General features: G+C 50.7%; 3 protein-coding genes across 3 annotated transcripts; all 3 read left to right on the plus strand.

Moving 5' to 3' along the window:
- Nucleotides 1–2,754: 2,754 nt before the first annotated feature.
- IUM83_11186 (Glycoside hydrolase) lies at nucleotides 2,755–3,723 on the plus strand (the record flags this gene model as incomplete). Its single annotated transcript, XM_067935733.1, has 3 exons — nucleotides 2,755–2,958; nucleotides 3,032–3,170; nucleotides 3,236–3,723. 3 exons carry the CDS (start codon nucleotides 2,755–2,757, stop codon nucleotides 3,721–3,723), a joined length of 831 nt encoding a protein of 276 aa, XP_067784935.1.
- A 6,453-nt stretch (nucleotides 3,724–10,176) lies between these two features.
- Nucleotides 10,177–11,151, plus strand: IUM83_11187 (Glycoside hydrolase; the record flags this gene model as incomplete). The annotated part of the gene is made up of 3 exons (XM_067935734.1): nucleotides 10,177–10,380; nucleotides 10,450–10,588; nucleotides 10,655–11,151. The coding sequence occupies 3 exons, from the start codon at nucleotides 10,177–10,179 to the stop codon at nucleotides 11,149–11,151; spliced, it is 840 nt and encodes a 279-aa protein (XP_067784966.1).
- Nucleotides 11,152–12,400: 1,249 nt separating this feature from the next.
- On the plus strand, nucleotides 12,401–13,133 carry IUM83_11188 (uncharacterized protein; the record flags this gene model as incomplete). The annotated part of the gene is made up of 2 exons (XM_067935735.1): nucleotides 12,401–12,715; nucleotides 12,774–13,133. The coding sequence occupies 2 exons, from the start codon at nucleotides 12,401–12,403 to the stop codon at nucleotides 13,131–13,133; spliced, it is 675 nt and encodes a 224-aa protein (XP_067784934.1).
- Nucleotides 13,134–16,803: the final 3,670 nt, after the last annotated feature.

Raw genomic sequence — 16,803 nt, forward strand, 5'->3', positions numbered from 1 at the left:
GGTCATCTAGGGAGTTGGTCGGCACCTCGGCAAATATCGCATCTTTGGTGATAAAGTATAGATCCTCCCGAGACCATGCCAAATCGCACGAGGGACCTATTTACCTACAAAAGACTAGGTAATTCGGGATAATCTATGGGTTTTCGTGTGCAAATCAATCGCTCAAGAGAGGCAATGTAACTATTTGAATATCACGCTTTTCACGAACTCCTGCACTTGAGCACTCCCATGCCAACTGTAACGCGCTTACGCTCGCTACCCTTCGATCTTATCCAAGTGCATCAACTCGAGCATGCACTGGTTCGATCGGGAGCGAGATCAACACGTAGAGGCGCGGGTTCTGAGCGAAGTATGAGGGGGCATACTGCTTGCTCGGTGTGGTAATGCACAGACATGGTATTGAATTGGTGCGAATATGAACCCGCTAGCATGCGAGGACACATCTCGGCATCTGTCCAGTCACCAGCGTACCGGTCGAGATCATTAACTGGGGTTCGTCAGTGTGCAGGCAGCACTGGACACACTTACACTGGTATTTTGACTTTGTCTTGTATGTGGGCATGGAGAAGTCTACGTAAATCGGCAGAACACACAGCTACACGCTGAAAAAACCGTGATTTGCTGGGAGATCGATTTAATCACGATATGCTTGCTGTCTCGAGAAAGGTGTGTCTCCTCAGAGAACCACCACTTATTCGCGCAGTTAGGGGTATTTCACCATCTACCGGGTATCCCGCTGGGTTTATACCCGGTCCCAGTAAAAGACCCAGTCTTTGACCAGAATATGCCGAACATGGAAAGCGTTCAGAGTACAGCGGACGGTAAGGACAAGGGCAACAATTTCAACCTACACGTACAGAATTGTACACACAATTGTGGAGCCAGCGGGCGGTTGTGCTCAGCTTCGAAATCTTCACGGGCAAGAACGAGCAGGACGCGACCAAGTAGCTATAATACATGTAGTGCCCGAGTAAGACGCGAGCGGTAATATAAGTGGGGCTGCGTGAGTGGCTCCGGCGCGGGGACTTTAGTTGAGTCTCCTGCGTCCAGTAAATCTTGATTGTTCAGTGTATATGCAACAGAAGACATACGTATGCAACCTGAGCAGGTGAACAACTTTACGTTTGCTTTCTCTTTAAACCAATCACTCTTGGCTGACCATGTTGTCGCAGTACATGCATAACGTCAAACACGGTTTATTTACGGCAGAAGCCGCAAACGCTGAAAATCGGGCTAGCCGTACCCGGCAGTACCAACTTGAGACAGAACTCGGATGGCGGTGGCCTTCATTCGGATAGCTGTGGATGGCCGACATTTTGAGTTCGGTTATTCCCGGAGAAACAGATGGATACTTTTCTGGTCCACGATACTACTCCGTCTCAAAATTGATGTCCTATCCCACTCTTTTTTTTGTCTCGAAAATGATGTCCTCAAACTGTATTTGATTTAACTATGGTGAGTAGTCTGCTCCCTGTAATTCTGCGACACAATTACGGCTGTTTTGGGGGAGCACTGAAGGCTCAGAGGCAGTCTTCCCTCCCGCTGAAGCTTCAGTGAGGAGGCTTGAACATGTTGCCTCCTGTATCCTGAATGCACAAGTCCATCGACCCCTGCAGGCTTAAGAACGCGGCATTATTGTCGATGGCGGCAGCTCCCAGTACGCTGCTGTAACGGCATCAATGAGCTCATCAAAGTGAGCTCCCGCCTTCGCGGCGTGCTTGAAGCCTCCATTGGACTGGGAAAGTAGGAGAATGGGCGGAGCTGGACCCTTGGTTTGAGGAGGAAGGGCGACATCTGCGATCTTCCGCCCTGTCCCAGCTCTGAAATCACCTCCGTGGCCATTCATTTCGTCACTCTGCTGTCAAAACTAACCGTGCTGAGTAAATAAGCACACGGTACAAACCGTGAGAACGCGCCGCGTCGTATTTGCCAAACCGCGCTGCAAAAGACGAAATATTGACAAAACGCGCATGTGTTCTACAACAATGGGACATCAATTTTGAGACGGAGTGGTAATATTTACAATTAAGACAATTGTTGCTCTTGAAAAAGTGTACCATGGTAGGCTTCATACCCATTGTACCTTGCCATATCTGGGCAGTAAGCCAGACATTAGAACCAACCTGGAAACATGATGCAAAATGTCAACTATCGCGCGAGCTTCCTCACCAGAGAAGAGCGTTACGACAAGCACTAGGCGATGCATGAATTCATGTTGTAGGGTTAGTACTGCAGCGAAAGTCACCAAGAGAAAGAGACATTTTCAACTGACGCGGAAGTTTTTAACCCAAAGTGATGGAAATGGTCCCACAGATGACGCCAACGAACTTCATGTGAGTCATCTGGCGTTAGGTGGGAGTACATGTAGGAAGGCATTGCCTTCAAGGCAATCCACGGAGAGACGTGCCACTAGTTCGAGCAAAAACTGCACCTGGTGTCATTTGGGCAGCTCCGTTTGTCGCCCAAATTAGTCTACAAACGTAGCTACTTGTATCAAGTCGATGAAGTGATGTGCTTGGAATCGCACGGAAGTGACTACAAGCCTTGATTTCGGGGGCGAACACTTCGTTCATTTTCATATCCCATTCACTTGTTATCAGATCCATCAGGACCAGCCTCACTTCTTGAAGACGTCAAAGTCAATTCCTCACATATCCAGTGGCCAAATAGCTCTGCCCAAAGCTCGTGAATTCAATCCCTTCACAATTGGTTTTGCCAGGCACCAACCAGAACTTCCAACACCTTCTCAGAGTCATGACCTCTTTGAACGTGGCTCAACTCTTCAATGTCAAGGACAAGGTGGTCATCGTCACGGGTGGCGGGCGTGGAATCGGCAAGATGATCGCGAACGGCTTCGTGCAGAATGGAGCGAAAGTGTACATCGCATCTCGCAACCTAGACGCCTGCCAAGCCACTACAGACGAGCTCAATGCCAAGGGCCCTGGCAATTGCGTCCCGGTAAGGGGAACATGAAGGGAGGAATGGCGATTAATCGATAACTTCATGTGTTATCATCGTGGCTTTCGCGCAGTTACAAGCGGACTTGTCCGGTGAGGAGGCGTGCAAGGCCTTGGCCGATGAGATCGCTAAGAGGGAGACTCGCGTTGATGTTCTTGTGAACAACTCGGCTATTGGAATCGAGACCCCCGTGGAGAGCACGCCAGAATCAGGTTTGTAGAACTTTTCTGTCGCGGTTTTGGAGAGCCTAATAGGACTAATGGTTTTGCATTTGCAGCTTGGAACGAGACTCTGTCGCTGAATGTAACGGCCCCTTACCTTCTGACGCGCTTCCTGCTTCCGCTTCTGGACGTTGCTGCAACGTCCACTGATGGAGCTCGCGTCATCAACGTTGGGTCCATCGCGGGTTTCATGCCGCAGAAGATCGACACCATCGTGTACGACACGTCGAAGGCCGCCGTCCATCATATGACACGCGCGCTAGCGGCCAAGTTGGCCCGCCGCCCAAATGGCGGCCATATTTTAGTGAACGCCATCGCACCGGGGTTGGTACCGTCAAAGATGACGGAGGGGATTGCGTATGGGACGGGCAAGCCCTTCGACAAAATAAAGCAGGAGATTCCGACGGAGAGCATGGGCCAAGACTCCGACATGGCCGGGTTGGCGATTTTCCTGGCGTCAAAAGCGTCGGGGTGGATATCTGGCCAGGTCATTACATGCGATGGGGGTATGGTTGGAGCCGCGGAGACTGGGGTGGGCCCGTAAACTAACACTCGGACACGCCAAGATGATGTAGCTCACAATATCAACGTTATATAGGCCGAAATAAACGCTGAGAATCTCTGACTTAATTGTCGCTGGATATTCCCATTGTAGTAAAATGTCTGCGATGTTTCTCGTTTCGATCCATTTCAGACTCCTAGTGCATATTGCACCGAGTAACAGTAGTTATAGTACATTTCTAGGCTCTCCTGAACAACACGCCCGCTTTTCTAATTTGAATATCCAGAACTAAATCTGAACTGTAGTAAACGGGCAGAACTGAAATTGTGTATGAACACTATGCGATGTGTCGGCACACAACACATCCAGAGATCGCTCCAAGCCACCCACTAGTGCACGATACGCCCGCTTTTGTGCCAATTTCCGGACAGAGCTATCTTGCGCTATACTATATTTTACTATGCAATGGAAATACACGCCCGTCGAGTCCTGTCCTCCTCACAGTCTGGGCCTCACTTTAGCTTTCGCCTCTTCGCCCCCCCCCCCCCCCACTACCAAGCACCAGCTCCCCCCCCTCCACCAGCCCCGCCTCCCACCGTCATGGTCTCCGCGTATCAGTACCGCGCGAACAACGAGAGCCTCTTCGCACTCGCAAAGGGGATGGAGGTCACCTGCGAGGAGGCTGATTGCGTGGAGTGGTGCAAGGAGGTGGGGTTGATCGACAAGACCAAGTTCTGCCACTATGCAGCATGCCCATGCGGCTCAGCTGCGAGCTCAAGCGTTGGCGCTGCTGCCGCAGTACGCAGCATGCCACAGGCAAAGAGGTCAGCCTGGGCATGCTGACCAACTCGGTTTTCAGCGAGACTAAGCTAAACCTATGTAGTGCCGTGCGACTGCTGCTGGCTTGGTTCATGCGACTTGCGCACGGCCAGGCCAGCGACTTGGCGGACGTCTCCGAGCGTGCTGTCCACAACTGGGACTCTGGGAAACCCGGATCAAGCGCCACGTCAAACACATGCGCGGCATGACGAAGGACCGCTTGGACGACTACTTGGATGAGTATATGTGGCGCTCGTGGTGTTTTCCTGTGCGTGTCAGCACAGCTTCATATCTGGCAGGCTTAGTTACTGCGATAATCAGAAATGAATAAGAAGCTTCTAAATGATATTTCTTATTTTTGAAAATTTAGCCACCAGCGATCTAAAAACGGGCGTGTTGTTCAGGAGAGCCCATTTCTATGATGAATTTGGCTCGACACTAGCGAAGACAGTGCGCTATTGAAGCTACAAAGGCAATGCATGCAGAGCGAGTAAATGTCGTCGTGGGTTGAAGTAATGCAGTGCGCATCTCTTTGCTAATTCTGTCGGAAAAGTGTCGTCCTTGAATGTTCTATCCGATTCTATCCAGAGTTCTAGGACTTCTTAATCTTTCTCCGAGCACTTAGATGGACGGTGCTGACTTTCACCCTTCCACTATCCTACACTGCCGACATCACCAATCGATCGTGACTTAGACCAAAATAACGCTCCATGATCAAAATAATCAAGGGGATAAAGCAATGGTCCACAAAACCCTACTCCTGCGTCCCGTGTGGGATTTCCGTTCAAACCCCAATACTACCTGCGGTGAGCTGTACGATCTACGAACTATACGTTGCTACAAGCAATACTGTGCTTATTCTCAAAAGTGCTCATTACTCAAAAAGAGATTCATTTCAGCGCTTCTTCAGGGGACGCACACTTTGTTGTAGCCTCTAATGTAGTTAAGTATAATAACGCTATCTTCTTCAAGCGTCAGCAGATAAATACCCTTAAAGTCGTGGAGGGTGAAAAACACGCATGTTTGTACAGTGCGGTAGACCATTTGGTTCGAACGTTGGAAGTTACCGCAGGTAAATCCCGGAGTTGTTTCGGGGAATGCGCGTTGTGCCAGGTCAATAAAACTGCTGGGAGTCTACTCAATAGTTGGAATGGGACAAAAATACTTTAATTATGTAATGTCGCGCTTCGTATGATGAACGAGGTGATTTCCCATTGATTCGGAGGGACTGGGTGGTCGACTTTACGGTGTACACACACCAAACAGTACTGTAAAGCAAAACTATGTAGGTGCACTGCAGACTCTATGCAACATCGATCGAAGCCTCCCGAAAACGATACCCAGGATAGCTAATCCCGTTTTGATAGCTTCTCGTTTTGAATGTAGTTTTCTCGTTTTGATTCTACAAATTCTCGATTTGACCGTGAAATGGTGTATTTACCATCAATGGCGCACCCCTTGCCAAAGAGGGTGGGTTGCTTGACTGACGAAGCAGTGCCTGAGCAATGTATCCGTGCTACGAACGGCAACAAACGAGTTCCAGACAAGTGCTTTCAGTTAGTCTAGACATGTTTAAGGAGCCCACTATCGTTTATGCAGTGTTCATCCATTAGCCCATGATTTTATTAATGCGTAGTTTGAGGCGGAGGTGCAGTTTATTTACAACGTTTTGTAGCCAATGAATGTTGGGGCAATGATCAGTAATTCCAACATTTAACTCTATGCAACTCCAAACCTTCCCTGGAAGAAACCCGTGTAAGCGTCAATTTTGGTTTAGCACTTCGCGTAATTCACGAACCAACCAATTCTTTGTAAAGAGGGTTGGCAATTTGCCAAACTAAACCATTAAACGTGATCAAAACCCGCAACGCAGGCGTGAAATGCAATCATAGCTGTTTTTGAGTGTAGAATAATGTAATTATCTGACGAATACCTCGGACAATCTTGGATCATCGTGCAGCTCGGTCGAGCCAACTCATTCGTATTGTTGCTATAGCAAACCATACTTTGTATATACTTAGTACAAGTATGCATATTCCAGGCTTACTTGATAAGATTGTGTCTATTCGAAATTGGCCGATTGGTTACCGATTTCGACAAATTTGGCCGGGATTCACAAATCAAAGTTAGTTTCATAGAATACCCTCGGAGTGAACAAGTAAAAACTAAACGTGATAAAATATGAGAGCAGTACTCAAGCACGAATCTACCTCAGCGGCAAGCTAAGCAATCACAAATTAAAATCCAGAGCTGTTCCGGGCGAAGCACATCTTTGTTGATTATTAGTGAAAACAGAATGAGCCTCGCGCTCGCCCGTAGTGTTACTTAGGTGCGGTACATTTTGTTTTACCAACTTGTTGTAACCGACTCCAAATATAATAAATAAAAACATGGTCCACATTATATTTTAGGGATAATCCTTAGGATTAGGACGCTTCTCCCGACGTGACTTTGTTTTGTCCCGACGTGTATTACGATCTCAATTTCGTAATCATTCGCTCGACGTTTTCGTTTTTCGTTCAGATTCTGCTATACAGCTTGGAACTCGAGCTCGACTGCACAATAGGTCTCAAGAACAACTACCAAGAGCGCAATGCTGCAGTGGCACTGCGTGTTGCTGGCTGTAGTCACCTTCCTCTCAATCCCCAACGCTCTGTCAGCGGCAGTAGACGGGCAGCAGGCAGGTTTTCTACCTGACCAATTTCAAACGATCTCCGGTACCATCGACGGAAATAGGTTTCTCAGAGGCGCCTCCAAGGTTTCCGTCACGGAAGAGCGGTTGCCGAATATGGATATTATCATCAAAGACGCCGCCTCCAAGGCGAAGAAGGCAGTGATCTGGAAAATCAAGTTTGCTATTTGGAAGTATATCCTCGGACGAGACCCACAAGCTGCGCGCCATAAACTAGGAATGGGAAATATGGGGTCGGCCGTATACTCGCACAAGAATCATGAACAGGTGCAAGCGTACAGACGTTTCCATCGAGAGGTGTTGGCGTATCCGTAGGAATTTACTGAAAGGGACGCTCGGTACCCTGGCAATGTACCATGAATCGAGCGCCAAATCGGCTTCCAGAGATACGAAGACGGGAGCTTATTCCAAAAAGAAAATGTCTTGCAGACTAAAGTTGGTTACTGAGATCAATGTTAAATTCGGATTATCTATTCGTCAAATTCTCGAAGGTTCTAACTGTGGATTTGCAGGCTTGTAGCAAGGAGACTTAGAATCGTCGAAAACCCGAAATTGACGAACAAGCCACTGTCGATATATGACACTGTATCATCCGTTGGAGCAACGTCGTAAATTAATACTTCTGAAGTACACAGGAAAGCTGTTGGTCCCAAGCGCGACCGACAACTTTATAGAATTTGATGGAGACAAATTATCTCGCTACGTGCAAAACTTGCACTGGTCTGAAGTTAATGTTCGTACTGTAAGCACTCAACTTCGGTAATACAGATACCGTTGGCCCCTTCAGTGATTGGTTGCTGTAGAGCAGGGATCACACAGTTGATGGAAGCGAAAAGCGGTACTGTTTTGCAGGTTTACCACCATAATTTTCCGAACCCTTAGTTACTAAACTTTTCTGGCCAGTACAATATTAGGCTAGTAATGTAAAGTACTGGATAAAACCCTTTGTACCGCGGAAACGACCCATTTTACACTTATAGGATGGTGACGTACCTACATTTGCGTCATAGTGTGGCTATGACACCTATGCTTTCGTTACGCGAAAATTTCCATCGTGCTTTGCGCTTTCGACATTGCTGTAGGCAGCATACCTGACGTATATCCAGCCGTTGGCCCCACCATTATGGTTATCCTCGGTAGCATGTCTCAATGTAGGTGAAGCGTGGATAAAGTCTGAGAGCGCACGGAACGTTACTACACTGTACTGCAACCGATTGGTTTTTTTACACCGATAGTGTATTGCGTCTCCTGGTGCAGCTTCAACCAAGAGTGTGATGATAAGGAGTATGTTTCAGCAAAGAACTCTTTTTCGAAGGTACAATCGAAAAACAGTGCACACATCAAAAAGCGATTTATTGGACTTCGTACAAAGTACGTTTTAACTACTGCTGGCAAAATCTAATTTGAGTTGAAGCCTTTTTAGTTTGCAACGACGAAGACGAGTTAGATTTATAGACGACAGTCCACAACGGTTGCGGCAGGATATTGGATGGGTAAAACGCAACTCGCTGCACGCAGCTCTACGGGTGAAGATCTGTACTCGCTTACGTTGCGCTCTGCTCTACAGCGCATTTTCTGTTGAGGATTTGTGAATGGCACGCGAAAGTAACAGGAGCGCAGGTTGCCCACTTTACAATTTTCCAAGGCAGCTGAACAAGCCATCCAAGCAGCCCAAGATTACCAGGGAAAATGAACTTCTTGACCTCGTTTGTCATGCTACTTGCTGTTGTGGCTGCTATTGCCACCCCGAGTGAAGCCCAGCATTGCCCAGCTTACATCTGCGGCAACGTCGGATCGGACAAAAACTTAGTTATCAGCAACTGTTGCACCTCGCAGCTCGTGATGACCTTCTCTGAATGCTGACAATCGAGTTGCACGGGCAGGTTGACCCGGTAGGTGCAGGATAGGTATAAATCCGAAAATGGTGGCCATGTGCAATCATTTCTGGTTTGGACGTGATGGTTAAATATAATTTTGTATTTATTTATTTATTTATTACTATTGAAACTACAGGTACGGGTACCCGAACTTCACGGAGGGACCTGCTTGGACGAGCGCGGGTGCCCGATACCACATCGGTACACCAGTCGGACCAGGTATGGCAAAAAAAATATGGAAGGAGTTTTTCAAAATAAAAATATCGAAAAATATTTTTATTTCCATTTTTATACATCAAACCCCGCTGAAACGGATCGCCTGGAGCACCGTATAACACAATAACTACCTGAATACTAGCCTCAACGCATACTGACGAGTGGGCTGCCACCGCAGGGCTACTTCAGCTTCAAAGGTGGCGGAGCCGACCATGCCGATCGAGGTCAAGACACCTGAGGACTTCAGCGGCGCCATCGGCGAGAAGCAGCCGGCCACCGTGCAGTTCTCGGCGCCGCGGTGCGGTGGCTGCAAGATGGTGACCCCCCAAGGTGACGCAGCTGACGGAGGACGAGTTCCTGGCCGTCAAGTTCCTAAAGGTGAGCACCGAGGAGCTGGAGAGCGTCTGCAAGGAGATTGGCGTGGACTGCTTCCCCACCTTGCGCGTGTGCAAGGACAGCTAGATGACCGCGTCGCACGTCAGCAAATATAGGGCCCCACCTAATAGAGCGCGGTTGTCAGATTGTGTCCGATACAAAACCGAAGTGTTTTATTTTCGTACTTACACGAATAAAAATAAAATATTTTTATTATATTTTTTTCACGGATAAAAATATTTATTTTTTTTTCCATCCCTGGTCGGACGGGTAGGGTGACCCGTGAAACCTCTGTTTGAAACAGGGGTCGCATACAAACCACTGAGATGAAGCCATCACATGTATCCATATCTCAATGGGCAGGTAATGTAACGTACACCAACTTGCAGTTCCAGTTTTTTGTTTACGCTGACGTGTTCAAGTCGAGTCAAACAGATTCCAGTATTGAGCAGCTCGACCACAATCGATCCCGCCGCCTTCCGCGCACGTGCACAGCCAATCGACCCAACGAGAGCCATGAGCGCGCTCCAGCTGACGCAGCTCTTCGACGTGAAGGACAAGGTGGTGGTCATCACGGGCGGCGGCCGCGGCATCGGCAAGATGATGGCCGACGGCTTCGTGCAGAACGGCGCCACGGTCTACATCGCGTCGCGCCGCCTCGAGGCCTGCGCGGACACGGCCCGGGAGCTCAACGCCAAGGGCCCCGGCAAGTGCGTCCCGGTAGTAAACGACCCACTGCAATTGCCTGTTAGTAAGAGAGAAGGGAGCTGACAGAAGTTGTGCCAATAGCTGCAAGCCAATCTGCTGAGCGAGGCTGGCTGCAAGGCGCTGGCGGACGAGATCGCCCAGCGCGAGAGCAAGGTGGACGTACTCATCAACAACTCGGGCGTGTCTTGGGGCGGCGACTTCGACCACCACCCGGAGGCCGGTGCGGTGCTGCTGCAAAAATTATTTTTTTGTCTTGAAGTTGTGCTCACGTTTTTTTTTTAATCAGCATGGAACAAGGTGCTGACGGTGAACGTGACGTCACCCTTCCACCTGACCAAGTTTCTGCTGCCGCTGCTGGACGCGGCGGCCACGTCGTCCGACGCGGCGCGCGTCATCAACGTCGGCTCCGTGGCCGGCCTCATGCCGCAGCAGATCGACACCATCGCCTACGACACGTCCAAGGCCGCGATCCACCACATGACTCGCGTGCTAGCGGCCAAGCTGGCGCGTCGCCCCAACGGTGGCCACATCCTGGTGAACGCCATCGCGCCGGGCCTCGTGCCGTCCAAGATGTCCAAAGGCATCTCGGTCGTCACGGGCCTGGGCATGGACGACCTGGCCTCGGGCATCCCGATCCAGCGCTTCGGGCTGGACTCAGACATGGCGGGGCTAGCCATCTTCCTGTCGTCCAAGGCGTCCGGGTGGATCACGGGCATGGTCATCGCCTCGGACGGCGGGCAGGTGTACACGACGGAGACGGGAGTGGGTCCGGCAAAGCTGTAGGTGTGTGAGGGGTGTGACAACGAGTGGTTGGTTGCAGCATTGTGTCGAGAATCGTGATGAGGAGTAAGAAACAAGAAGGAAATATTGAACGACAGTGCGGGCAATATTCGCTGATACTCGAGTGAGAACTTGTGGTAGTCCTTGTACAGAGAACTTGGTCGAGACAAACCAAGCCGTCATGGATATTTCAATGGCCCGTTACCGTAATACTTCTGGTAAGCCAAGAGCTTCTCCCACTTCTCGTGTCCTTTGCCCATGACCCCCCCAAACTCGTCGGCCAACTGTGCTGGGGTCTTATCAGCTAGCTTCCACGCCACAAATTGAAGTTTCCACTTGGTTTTCATCCTGACTTTGTGCACCAAGTCCTTGATAGCGAGGTCGACATTGATGAGGCGTCTCTCTTCATTTTGGACGTCGCTGTTTACTTCCGTCTCGGGCCTTAGGAATCGCTTCGTGTTCTCACCGTTCCGTTCGCTGTTGAGAGTGTGCGAGTTGAGCAGTGGGGCGGTCTTCGATGCGGCTACAGCAGTAGGTGACGCACTGCTGATAGCGACGAGGACATACACAGCCACTACGACAACGTTGTAGAGGCGCATAAGAACCTGGCAAATGAAAGCAGGAACTGGATTCGCGTGCGTTCTCGGAGGGGAATCGAAAAGTAGTGCGGGGTGTCCACAACCACTTAGAACAGATCTGCTGTCGAAAGCAAATCTGAGGATCGACGCATAACGCTATGCCGATCGCTGAAATCCTGACCTGACGATTGATAACGCAGAAGTCGATTGCAAAACTGACTTCTTTTGGCGAAATTCACCAGTACTGTAGTACCATTATTTGTAAGTTTCGTTGTCCGGGGTAAAGGTTGATCTCCATCATATGAGTTTGGGGATTTGTACAAGTGTTGTGGATGCGTCTTTGCAAGCGTTTCTCTATGTGCCCACACGTTCTCTTCTTCTCCCTGCCATTTATCTGAACTGAGATGAGGTTACGGTACCAATGCAACCTGAGGACAGCGAGATCAACGACACCTGTAGTATGTGCGGATTGCGGTTGTACTTCGAGCGATTGTTCAAGCAACAACCGTAAAGATGCTTAATAGAGAGTTTTCGCTGCGGCTCCCATTGCCATTCCCACAGCAAAGTAAACACAAACAGGGCACCTCTATGGGAAACCCCCTCCGCCACCCACAGAATTCGGAAATCTGTGGGAGCCTTCCCATTCCCAGAGTTGCCGCCTCCCACACGACCTCATGGCTGCAACGACTGTGGCTTCGAAGCCTGCCACCGAGCCACGTCGCTCGACAGCCCCACCACGCCGTAAGAACTACAGCGAAGAAGACGATGTCACTCTGCTTCGCCAAGTGCTGCTTGACCGGCCTTTTGCTAAGCCACGGGGCAAGGTCATGCAGCACTGGGACAGTCTTGCTGCAACGCTCGTAGCCTCATCGGCCTTTTTGCGCAGTAAGCTAAGTGGCAAGAACGCACAGTCACGCATGAACCAGCTTGTTCAAACTCACCGAGAGGCGATGAAGGAGGCGGAGCTACTGTCTGGCGTGGCGGAGGAGGTCACGGAGAGAGCAGCTGCTTGATGAGCTTGTAGAGCTCCTCGATGATGCTAAACAGGAGCAAGAATGCAAAAAGCAAAACGAACAGAAGAAGCGCGAGCGAGACGAGGCAGTGTCGCTTGTGGCTCGCCGGGTAGCCATGGAGCGACTGGAGCAATCTTCGGCCGCTGACGAAGCCGGATCCCCACCGAAGAAGCATGTTCGCCTCGCCCAACTTACTATGGCCATGATGGAGATGAAGGAGCGTGACATAGCAGCTCGCAAAGAAGAACGAGCCGAAGAACGTCTGGATCGCGCTCGTGAGAGAGCTGAGGACCGCGCAGAGCAAGATCGTTTACGCGCCGACGAGAACGAGCGCATGGTGAAGTTGCTGGATGCGTTCACGCAACGCATGATGACCGCGATGCAGAGCAAGTAGGGAGCAGCAGTTGTGTTTATTGCACGGTTATCTAAGCCACGGCTAAATATACTTGCAACGAGGGAGGTGCTAACGCAAAGAACGAGCTAATTTGATTCCCCTTGTAGTAGCAGCAATGACAGTTTGTCATGAGCATTGAGATCATGACGTACTTCCCCACTGGACTTAGTCTAATCTTGTTCGACTTTTTGAAGTCGATGAATGCCCAGAGCGTCTTCAGTCTACCGAACGACCACTCGACACTCTCACGCACAGAACTCATTGCACTGTTGAATGCCTTTTCCCTAGTTGACGTACTTGCACCACGAAAACCGGATACAATATACCGGGATATACCGTAGGCCGGATCACCGTATACAGCATACCCACCAAAAATATCTTGGTTCTGCTCGAAATAGTCCAGCAGCTTGCTCTCGCGCAGCAAGGTGACATCGTGGCGTCGACCTTCAATAGGACCCCAATAATGAAGCGCCAGCCCGTCTGGTGTCGTAATGCACTGGTAATTGAGACAGTGAATACGCTTGTGTCCCGAATACACTTGGCGCTGCAGGTTTTCGTTGCTTCCGGCGCGTGGTGATGGACGGCAAATTGCGTTCTTCGTTCCGTCAATGAAACCAAAGATGTTGGTGTAGTGGGTCTAACTTGACTCACTACTTTAGCTTACACGTTGCGCAACGTGTATGAGGAAGCGTAAGTACTTAGTAATTACTTAGGTTAATTATATTTGAATACACAAATATAAGTGAAGTAAGAAAGGATTCCAAGTGACTTAGATTAGGTAAAATGAGAACTGTATTGCTTGTAAATTGATCTTCCTCTAAAATCTGCTAAAAACTGTTTATCATCTATGAAAGGGTTGGCAGCGGCTGGCTGTCAGCGCCCCGCGAATATGCATGTCTCTTATTGGTAGAAAGATGCTGCTTTCTACCAATAGGATCTTTTGGGTATGTGTGGACCACTCATTGTGGTGGTCCACTTCAATGTATCCATCGGTGTGTCTTACACCAATGTGAGGAAGTATCCAAAACGTTTAACAGATAACCTATCTGTTAAATTCACAAGTGGCTTGCAGCCACTTGTACGTGTAACCCCGTTACACCATTCCCCCCTTAAGGTTAGACGCGCGGGGTCCCCGCACGTCAATCTTTTGGAATTGACCATTCGTCAATTCTCCGCGTTTGGAGAAGAAATCCGCGCTCATTCAACGATGAACGCGCCACAGAAAAAGACCTCGAAGTCGGTGGGGAGTCATCTCTCCATCGACGACTACTTCGGACGCCAGAAGGCGAAGTATGGCGACGTCGTCGACTTCGACGACGACGATGAAGACATGGAGGGCGAGGAGGACTCGCCCTCTAAGCGCAAAGACTCAGTGTCGAGCGAATCACTCGACCCTCATGCCAAGAACATTCGCCCGCGTGAAGGGGACGAATAGGACGCTTCGAGTTCGAAGCGTTCGCGTACTGAGAGCGATACCCCACTCGCTTCCGCTGGGGCTCTCAGTACTCCGCGCGCTGCTGCTGCAGCGCGTGATGTCAAAGCTCAAGGATCTCCGCGCGCTGCGCCTGCAGCGCGCGATCCATGGATGCCGTCCGCGTCCGAGATCGCGGACCGGTTTGGGAACTCGGTACCTCCGAATGAGGTGCCGTTATACGTATGCAGCGCCATCAAAGATGACGCTGTGGCTGCCGAGCTGCACTTTGATGCGGAGACGCATCAAAGGCGCGATTACTACATCGGACTCTTTCATGAGCTCCGATGGTTTCAAAGCAAGAAGACCTCTTCTCGCAGCAAAGTACCCGAATGGCAGGCACTTTGTCAAAGCTGGAACGCCTTTGTTGAGAACTTCAACAAGAGGCCGAGTGCTTACCGTGATCGGATTAAGCAAGCGCGTGATCGCTTCGAGACGTACTCGAAGCGTGGAAAGCTGGAGCAACTTCATGTTGCTGCTGAGGAGGCAAATGTGCCGTGCGCTGTGCCTGAGGGCTTTCAGTGCGCGAAGTGCTTTCCAGGCGCGGTCCGCTTGAGCGACCGCGACCTGAACGGGTACACGTCGTTCCGTGTGCCCGAGAGTCTCAAAGATCTCCGTGCTAAGTTCTTAGCACGTGAGGGTTCGGGCGCTAGCGATGATCGCAGCGCTCGTGTTACTTCCGCTGCGCCAGCGCGTACTGCTCTTCGTACGCCCTCACCATTTCCGGAACGTCCTCCAGCAAGACGTTCCGCGGCTCCCATGTATCTCGATGGGGAGGAAATCCTCTCCAACGAATACGAAAACGAGCCCCTTGAGGGTTCGTTTTCGGGATACTATGGTCAACAACCCGCTCAACAATCCAGCGGGTTGAGCCGCGGGCGTCACGGATCGGCGGTGGCGGGGGTGGGAACACACCCCGGGTATGATCAGCCCGGGCTGATCAGTATGTGCCTCTCCACGACCGGGTGACCGTCGTGAAGCGTCTGCAGGGCGCTGAGTTCGCCGCCCTGAAACAGGAGCTGGCGAACCAGAAGGCCCAAGTCGCGGCGGTCTCGCAGACCGCCTCGAATATCCAGGTCGAGTTGGGGACCCAGATGAAGGGGTTGCTCCAGCGCGTTCGCGCGCTGGAGGAGAGGTTGCTCGTCGCCGAGGCCAAGTCCTCCGCTTCTGCCTCGGCTCCTGCCGAGGCTTCGGGTCAGCCGAGCTAGATGGCTCGTGCTGCAGGTATGGCTTCAGCCGTCCGACGTAAAAGGTCGGATGGAGGCGCATGCTAGACGGTATGTCTAGCGTGTATGCGTTGCCGTGCCGTGCCAACACAGTGAACGGCCCGATGAAGCGCGGAGCAAGCTTGCTTGCTCCGAAATCCGAAACTGCATGTCTAGGCAGGTTTTGTGTAGCTAACAAAACTAATGAACCAACTTTAAATTCATTTGTGTTGCCTCTGCCCGCATTGTCTGCTATAGTGTCTTGGACAAACCGAATCACGGCTTGTCTTTTGGTGATGAAACTGATTGCATCCGAGCTGAAGTCATTCAGCTCGCTCTCCGCTAGAGGCCCGGCCTCTGCGTGGTTCTTTGCGGTGTCTGCGCCCTGCGCAGACCCGTGGTCGTTGGCCATGTTGTTGGGGAAGTCTGCGCCCTGCGCAGACTCATGTGGTTTGTCCATTGTTGCAGCTGACATTGTGCAAGTGTCAGCGGTTTTCTGCGGCTGCTGTGTTGCAGTCGTAGATCCTCCCCCACTTAAAGTGGGAGCCATCACTCCGAGAAAACTCGGTAGACGTGGATGCCGCATGGCATTCACGTAGAACGGTGTATGCCCGGTCGAGGCATGCACTGAGTTATTGACGACAAACTCTGCCATCGATAAGCACTCGCTCCAGTATTGGAACGAGTGAGCGTAGCTCTTCAACATATCGACGAGCACGCGATTCACGCGCTCGGTTTGACCGTCCGTCTGCGGATGATCCGCAGTCGACATTGAAAGCTGGCTCCCAAAAAGTGTAAACACTTCTTGCCACAGGTGTGCTGTGAAGCGCGGGTCTCTGTCCGACACGATGTCGGACGGCATGCCATGGTGTTTGAACACCATGTCGACGAGCAGACGGGCCGTCTGCTTCGCAGTCACCTCTGCTGGCACCGCGGCAAGATGTACCATCTTGCTGAAGCGGTCTACAAAGACCACAACACCGGTGTTCCCTCC

The sequence above is a fragment of the Phytophthora cinnamomi genome (genome assembly GCF_018691715.1).
Source record: "Phytophthora cinnamomi strain GKB4 chromosome Unknown Contig83, whole genome shotgun sequence".
Taxonomy (NCBI): Eukaryota; Oomycota; class Peronosporomycetes; order Peronosporales; family Peronosporaceae; genus Phytophthora; species Phytophthora cinnamomi.